Source organism: Battus philenor, unplaced genomic scaffold (genome assembly GCF_028537555.1).
Source record: "Battus philenor isolate CCGP_79_NKW_IND1 unplaced genomic scaffold, ilBatPhil1.0.hap1 SCAF_13, whole genome shotgun sequence".
Taxonomy (NCBI): domain Eukaryota; kingdom Metazoa; phylum Arthropoda; class Insecta; order Lepidoptera; family Papilionidae; genus Battus; species Battus philenor.
The window spans coordinates 741,983-751,344 of record NW_027181675.1 but is presented as its reverse complement, the minus strand read 5'-3'; the positions used below and the strand labels follow the sequence as shown (position 1 = coordinate 751,344).

The window sequence follows — 9,362 nt, the reverse complement described above, 5'->3', positions numbered from 1 at the left end:
GACAAAAGTAAAGAATAAAAGATATTGTGACGCGTGAATGAGAGTGATAAATAAAGAAAAGACTGAAAAAAATTTTGAACAATAAAGTCCCTAATCCCAAAAAGTTAGAGGTACGAGAGGCCCCCAATAGCGGGGGCCAAATTAAAAAAAAATTGTGGTATTTTGGACGTGATGTGGTTTCGGAGCTTTCCGAACTGCTTATCCAAGTTGGATTGAGCGAGTGATCTCTTATCACTGTTTTATCATTACGTTTTTATTTCTGAAACCATTAATTATTGGATAGGTTGTACAATACACTAATTGAAAAAAAAAATTACCGTTACTTTCACATCTTTAATGCTTTTTCTGCTTATCACCAATCATACTGTAGATTCCATATTTTCGTTTTGTAAAATTGACTTTAAGGTTACAAATGTAAACAAAAAACTGTACAAGTTATTTATTGATTTAGGTTCGAACCCATGTCTCTCATTTAAACTGGCAAGACTGCAAACCGCTATACCATCTCTACAATCAATAAATGTTATTCAAATACAATAATATTAATGGCTTCGTATTGTAGATCAATTTGACAATAAATAAACTATATAGCATAATGTATGTTTGTTTTATAAATACAATTCAGTGTAATTTCTAAATTCTAACGCATATGTAGTTTCGTTTTGTGTATTTTAATATGTTTTTAAACAATAATGTTATAAATATAAAACGTAACTTCTATATGGACAATTACATCGAATCTGATGTATTAAGAATAATAATGCCGTTATATATCGGACAATACATTACATTTTCACCTAAATATTCGATTCGTTATAATTTTGTAACTTCCAATAGTACTAATATAAACTTACTTATAATAATATTAAGTTTATTTATACTGTCTAGTTACGGATGTGTTTTCTACGCATACATAACAAAGGAGGTTGTAATTCTAAAATATAACTATCTATATATAATGAACGTTTGTATTTACGTCGCTGCGTTTGTTATTACTTTTATATTAAACACGACATCAACAATTTTTCATAGCGAAATCTTTTCAATACTCATTATTAAAATACGAAGAATATATAAATCCATTGTCAATGTGAGATTTGATATAGATAGAATTTATTATGTCAATTGGTTCTTCATTTTCAGTGTAGTGATATACAATATAAGTTATTACTCAGTGCGATATCTCATGTATAATGATATACTTGTTTACACTGTGCTAACACAATTGTTCACATTATCATCGGACTGCAACATTGTGATTGTGATTGGGTTTATTCACATACTCCGTAAACTAGTCGACATTTGGACACTTGAAATGGAATATATCATAAATAATTCGAGAGGTGCAAGTCTAGATGCAAATTTAAAACAGATAACCGAAGCTTACGAAGAATTTATAGAAGCTATGGAAATTATCAATAAAATATTTGGGATTCCTGTAAATATTTACTAATATTTTATCGTATTTTCATTTGTAAAGACGTCCACTTAAACATAATCACCAGAGATTTTCAGCGTCTTCTAACATCTTGTTAGTGGACGTCATATATTTCTCCTGCTAATCCGTTGTCATATCATAAAGTCTAGTGATCATCTGTTCTGTGCGGATGGCTTGTCTATTGCTACTTTACCTTCTCAATTGGATTTCAGTGGATCTCCTCCCTAACATGCGAATTTGAGTTCTCTCTCTCTCCTCTCTTTAGTTACCTCTCGTGCTCCTACTCCATCTGTGGTACAGTGACGTTACAACTCGAGTAAAGGAATTTATTTTATTTCACTTATGCTTTCATCTTTCACAATCTCTTATATTACAATTTCCTTCTGTCCAAATCTTTCTTCATATTCAAATCATATCCCGTGCATCAAGTTCCTTCTCTCATCTTAGTTCCTAGACCACATTTAGCTACATTATCATAGTTGGACGCAATTATTTCAAGTTTCATTTTTATCACAGCTATTTTATTACCTTTTCTTATCTACTAAACCTATATTGACTAAGTAAGTAAAGGACCAATATTTAGCCTCTTCCGTACATGCAGTGGTAGTCGTGCAATGAAATGCACCGCCTGCCACCAAATTACTCAACACCGATTAGTGCCAAACATAGAGACTCTGTGTTTGGCACTAATCGGTGTAACATAACTCCTGAAGATGCCCCGTGGAGGGGTGAAACACGTGTTGAGTAAGTAGAATATAAAGTATAAAGTAATTTGGTGGTGGCGGTTGTGTGATTCGCATTGTTTGCCGCATACGCATTTATCAGCGGACTGGCAGGCGGTGCATTTCATTGTACGACTACCACTGCATGTGCGGAAGTGGCTAAATATTGGTCCTTTTCTTACTTAGGATGGACTTCCGCGAGGTAACGCCACATTTCATTAAATACTATATTGACTACTCTTTGGATCTTGCTCGACCCTTTTTGACTTGTTTCAGAGTCTTATTCTTTTCTATTGTATATTTTACTATTTTTTTTTGGAGAATCCTAGAAATAAAGGGCGACATTTATCGTCGCATGAGAGAGGCGATGCTGGCTTTTTTCATCCTCTTCCCCATCTCTATTTCAGAATCAGAGTGGAGTGACTATGAGGTTTCCAATTAGTCCTAGAGTGAGGTCACAGATAATAAATAGAATATTATATATTTTTATCTATTATTAACACTCCCGAAGAGTAATTCTTCGTGCTTTATGGCGCTGTCTGATAATTCCTGACGCGTTTAACACGTTGATGTCACTCTGGAACCTCTTGGCTCCAACGGCAATAAAAGTATAATTTAATAAAAGTAATAAAGCAACCGATCCTAAAGCTAAACTGTTATTTTTTTTTAGTATGATAGGTTTTTAAACGAGTTTCTTGTTTAATACGGGAGTGATTATGATACCGTACTCAGTGACAGTATGGGAGAGGTGTATGACGATGGTATTAAATCGAATCTCTATTTCAGATCACTTGTTTTGTTTTTATGACGTTCTTTCAAGCGCTTGTTAAAGTTCAAGTAATGATCGATGTAAGTATGTAAAGGCTTTGAATATTATTGTTTGATAATTAAGTTTTTGATTTGGAAATTTTATCATAATTTTTATTACATATATTCACCAATACCTAGCTTTGCGTCGTTTCGTTTTGTCTTTTTTTCGAAGTTGCGTCGCTGCTTAATTAATACTAATTTTCACTGTGCGTCGTTAGATTTTCGAGGTTGCGTTGTTTTGGGTTCGAGCCTTCAATTTTCTTTAATTTTCTTTTTTTACAAAAGTTTGCAACACTTGTTTGTAATTGCGCTATGCTATCAAAACTCGGGGATACCCTTTCTAACTAAAAACAACGCAATTTGAATCCAGTTCTATTTTCACTTTGTTTTGCTAATTTTAGAGTTCAGTTTCAATTACGTAGTGTGTTGTACTTTTTTAAAAAGCGAATAATAAATTTGTATAAATTTTTACATGTTGTTTCTGGTTACAAAAAAGATAAATATTTGTCCAATTTATTTATTGGCAGAGTTATATTATTTTTTGTTTTATTTGTTTACTTTGTTTAATTTTCTTTTTAAAAAGCAGTATTTTCGTGACCCGGGAACCTATCTTATATCTTTACATGGTTTGCTATAGAAAATCTTAATTCACTTTGCGACGTTTCAACTCGCGTCGTGTTTTTTGGAACGTAACCACGACGCCAAGTGAGGTATTGGTGTATACATGTTATTTATTGCCATCAGTGATATACTACAAAGTTGTATTTTTTCTTCTTCTATTCAGCTCATAGATGTCCACGCGTATATCGGCTCGTTGTCGCCACTCGGGAACCTTTCAGCCCTTCAAATGAGCAATTGTTCGAACTATGTCGTTTCAGCCTTTCAAACAAGCAATTGTTCGAACTATCTTGGTTTACTTAGTTCTTCTGAGGAATTGTCACATTTGTCATTCAATCTAGCTGCGAAACTTTGAGCATTGCCCTGTCCATTTCTTTGTCTCTTATAATTGCAAAGTGTACTGTGAAACGCGCGAGGTTTAAAGTATATTTTTTTAAATTATTTGCTATTATTTTTCAAGTATCAGTGCAAAGAAAGGTATAAGCCTAACTTACAAAAAATACACTACACATTCTCAAGTTATTGTACAACCAAGAGATTAAGTTACAGTGGGCAGGTTAAATAACGCGCAGAATAGATGGCCGCTGGAGCCTTAAGGTTCTACAGTGGAAACCATGGACCGGTAAAGGTTGCACAGGACGTTCATTCGACGTGCAAGCCTTTTTCAAACTGAACTTATTGGAAAACTGTGGAGTAGTTTTATGTTTAGTAGCAGTAGATGTAACGTCTATTCTATGACTGAAAATATAAAAGATGAAAGATAAAATTCGTTTATTTAACGTTGGAACTTTTTAGCAGAAGGAAACTCCACAACAACACATCTAATAAAGTTTAATATAGATTTATACATGTACACTTTATCAGATACTAAATAAAATCAAAATAATCAGGCGACGTGACTGCCAAGGACTTTTTTTATTAAAATATTTTTTTTATTGAATAATAAGCCTTTTTAATTAACTTTTAATATGCGCTTTGAATTTTGTTAATGGTAGTCCAATTATATTTTGCAGAGTTTTATTAAAATATCTGAATTAGACACTTTGCAGTCGAAACCTCGGTACAGGCAGTTTCATGGTGCCTTGTAAATACACTATGGACGTCACCTATTCTTTTGAATGTATAGTTATTGTAAATGTACAATAATGAATAAGATATATCATTAATCGAATAGCTTCTTTGAGACTTAGCTGTTAATATTTGCGTAATATTGTTATTTATATTCTTTATTTCAGTCACCGAAATGGGGTTTAAGAATATTGTTCGTATTTGCAATGGTGATGAAAAGTTTTATGCTGGTTATATTGTTGAGCATGGAATGTGAAAATTTTCACTTACGCGTTAAAAACGCCTACGCATCCTTTATTATGCTCTTTGACGGAGAAGAAGTAGCAGGTAAATTTATAATGAATATCTTATTTATGTATATACATAAGTGTTAGTAGTTAGTTGTATCTTCGTATATCTTCTAACAAACCCTTCACAGGATGTATGCTTATTTAATAAAATTCCAAAATATATCTCAGATCTTAAATAATTAATGGAATCAGGTGTTACCTCGCGGAAGTCCATCCTAAGTAAGAACAGGACCAATATTTAGCCACTTCCGCACATGCAGTGGTAGTCGTGCAATGAAATGCACCGCCCGCCCGTCCGCTGATAAATGCGTATGCGGCAAACAATGCGAATCACACAACCGCCACCACCAAATCACTCAACACGTGTTTCACCCCTCCACGGGGCATCTTCAGGAGTTATGTTACACCGATTAGTGCCAAACACAGAGTCAAAGTCTAATTGACACTATAGCGGGCAGTGCGCTTTGTTGCACGACTACCACTGCATGTGCGGAAGTGGCTAAATATTGGTCCTTTTCTTACTTAGGATGGACTTCCGCGAGGTAACGCCAGATTCTAATAAATATTTATATCTTCGTCTTCAAAAAGTTAACAAACCCTTCATAGGATGTATGCATATTTAATAAAGTTCCATAAGATATCTCAGATCTTTCATATTTAATATAAATCAAAAATTAAAAGTATGTTATTAAATAAATTTTATTATATCATTCAAGAGTTTAAAGTTGATCGAAATGTGTGGAATTTGATTGATATTGTAATAAATACGTAAAAAACTATTAAATTTCATTTAAAAGAGCAACTGTTAAGTTTCTGGTCGCCCCATAACAGATCAGCATAGCCAGTGGTAGCTGACCGCTTATAATGTTAAAATATTAAAAAAAAATCGCGTATGCGTACTTGAACTTTGTATATGATAATACATTTTTAAAGAAGTTAATGTACACCTCAGTTATCAGAAAAAAGTTTTAAAATCATTATCCATCTTGAATCACCTAATTAAAAGTAATCACCTTTAAATATGTTAATTAACTATTTATTACTATAAGAATCTGACACATCGATTACTTCTGTTACAACAAAGTAATGAAACAAAAGAATTGAATAAAAAATGTAGTAATTTGAATAAAGAATTTTTTACTGTATTGTCTACATAATTAATAAATACATATAAAAACTTTTAAGTTAAACGGTTTTTTGATACCCAAATTTTTGTGGTTGTGGAAAAATGTGTACACAGTCCGCCATATTGGAACGGCGCCCATCTTGAATTTTAAATTTTGACATAATCATCGTGTTTTACTAGTGTAGCCCTTTCATTTGATACCCATATTGAGGGGGTTAAGGAAAAATATGTAATCCGGCATTTTGTTTTGGCGGCCATCTTAGATTTATAATGTTATTGATTTTATTATATTGTATTGCCATCTAAATTAAATGTGTTAACCAAATTTCAGATTAATCTGACAACGAGAAGGTGCTTAAATTTCAATTTCTAATTTTGACCCAAACAAATAAATTCCGTACGGGTCGACTAAATAAAACCGTTTAAATATACATTTGAAACTATTGATTTTTGGCTATGTATTATTATAAGTTTACCTATTTAGCTTTTACATCATCCTGTAGTTAAGGCTCGGATGGCGCGGACGCTTGCAGAAGCGGCGGTACGGATGCGAAGACAACCATGGCTTTCGGCATGCGGCCTGTTCACTGTGGACGCTGCCTTACCTTTGCGGCTCCTCTCCGTGGTCGCCACGTACACTATCGTAGTCCTTCAGTTTTATTTCCTGTGATTTCATTTTCTATAGACCCTCGAAGCCTTTTTCATTTCATTTGTACTTCATGTGGATGAACAATAAATATTTAACAATTAATTATAAATATTTAATTTATGATATGTCTAAAAATTTTAAATGACTTAATTGAAATTCTGCTTCTGTTTTTTGCAAACGTAGGACGCCTATTGCAAGGCCTAGGTCTCAAAGATCTTCCTTTGGTCTTAACTATGTCGTCGGTCTACCTAGTAAACCTCTCTCTTCTTCTAAGGTACTCCACTCCTCAAGATTTGATACGTAACATAAGAAAAGGACCAATATTTAGCCACTTCCGCACATGCAGTGGTAGTCGTGCAACAAAGTGCACCGCCCGCCAGCCCGCTGTTAAATGCGTATGCGGCACCGATTAGTGCCAAGCACAGAGAGACTCTGTGTTTGGCACTAATCGGTGTAACATATTTCTTGAATATTTCCCGTGGTGGGGTGAAACACGTGTTGAGTGATGTTGAGTATTCCGGGACGAAAGGGTGGTAGTTGTGTAATTCGCATTGTTTGCCGAAATCACATAAGTGGGCTGGCAGGCGGTGCATTTTGTTGCATGTAACATAAGAATAATAAGAATCAAGTACGTTTTTCCCATATTCATACTTCCACAGTAATTTATCGTCCCAGTTAGTTATTAGTAACATATACAAATCAAATTTTACGAAATAATATTAAATTCACAGTTTTAGTTATCTTTGATTATACAACCATTATGTACTTAATTGTAAGCACCAATAGCTCAGCGGTAGAGGACTCAGATTTGCTATCGTGGATCGGGTTCGATAACTGGTATTATAATTATATAGGATTGCCACAGCTTACAAACAAGTTTTCAGAGGATGGGCAGCAGCGATCTCTGCATATCATAATATCACACTACGATCGCAAATCCGATTGCTGAAATTTGCGATTATGGTATATCCCCTAATATATCTTTGTGGGAGACCTAGGGCTTCTTTATGGCACCAGTTTTATGGAATCTCTCGTTCTCCCCTACCATAGTAAAGCAGGGACTATTTAAACAATAATTTTTTTTCCTAAATATTATTATTGTTATGCACCTTCACAATATCTTCCATACCTTTTCTTCCTTTTCCTTCCATATATCGCCTTAATAAACAAGTTTCCAGAGAACGGATGTGGCGTTCTCTTGGTACTATACCACGTTGGTCACGCGGTCGTCAACTGGCCAAACGATTATGGTATATCTCTTCATATCTAATGGATTCAGGCGCTACTTTGCGGAAGTCCATCCTTAGTAAGAAAAGGATTAATATATAGCTACTTCCGCTATGTAGCAGTAGTCGTGCAATAAAGTGCACCGCCCGCCAGCCCGCTGATAAATGCGCATGCAGGAAACAATGCGAATTACACAACTACCACTGCTAAACCACTCAACACGTGTTTCACCCCTTCACGGGGCATCCTCAGGAGTAAAGTTACACCGATTAGTGCCAAACACCGAGTCTCATTCGGTGGTAGTTGTCTAATTCGCATTGTTTGCCGCACGCGCATTTATCAGCGAGCTGGCGGTCGGTGCACTTTATTGCACGACTACTACTGCATGTGCGGAAGTGGCTAAATATTGGTCCTTTTCTTACTATCTCTCCATAGATATGGTTTTCTATGGTTTCTGTTTTAGGGGATCTCTTATTTTCTACCATGGTTAAGCAGGAATTATTTACACTAGTAATAATGTTTTACTGAATGCCATTATTGTCATGCTCCTCTCTCGTCCTTTTCAATATCTTCCATTGTTTATTTATCCCTTCACTTTTCTTACATTTTCTTTCATACATCGCCTCACTAATATTAAATAAGTTACCAGAGGATGGATATAGCGTTCTCTGCGTATCATACCACACTGCAATCGTCAACTCGCCGGCCAAGCGATTATGGTACAGTACTCGATGATGCACATCGACCTTTGGAAAGAGACAGTCGGCTAATTTCGACTTCGTAGAGCGTTATCTCTGTCGCACGAAATATAACGACTGATAAAACGTCACATAGGTAGTGTGAGACAGAGATAGTGCTCTACGAAGCCGAAATTAGCTGATTGTCTCTTTCCAAAGGTCGATGTGCAATATTTATCGCCGGGTATTGTATATCCCTCCATAGATGTGTGGCGTGCATATCGCGCGCCACTCAAACACGCTTTGCCTAGCAACGAGCTCTTACCCACGTATCCGTCGATCGCATCGCGGCGGCGGCGGCAATGAAACGGATAAATGACAGATGGCGCCACAGTATATGCAAACAAAAGTTTGCATCTACTGTCGCGCTGTTGAGAGTCTCCGCGCTCATTATAAGTGCTAGCGGAGGTGCGGTCAACATTAACAAGAAGCTACAGAATAACAAGAAGCTATAGTACAACGACCACTCCTACAGATGTATATGGGGGAGACCTATGTCTTGCGGTGGCTTACGGAAAAAAGAAGAAGAAGAAGAAATAAAAAAAATGATGAGTTTATTTATTTTATTTGAAACATCATACAACATCTTAACCTAATATCACAAATTGGAATGATTCACTACCTACAGAAGTCCACATTCACTATACATTTAATTTGAAATTTGTCTTTATGCTTTC

At 35.3% G+C, this 9,362-nt stretch overlaps 1 protein-coding gene across 1 annotated transcript; it reads left to right on the top strand.

The window, feature by feature from the left end:
* The first annotated feature begins 721 nt into the window (after positions 1-721).
* On the top strand, positions 722-6,742 carry LOC137933431 (uncharacterized). Its single transcript, XM_068777384.1, has 4 exons — positions 722-836; positions 4,049-4,065; positions 4,824-4,983; positions 6,576-6,742. Exons 1-4 carry the CDS (start codon positions 722-724, stop codon positions 6,740-6,742), a joined length of 459 nt encoding a protein of 152 aa, XP_068633485.1.
* The last annotated feature ends 2,620 nt before the right edge of the window (positions 6,743-9,362 follow it).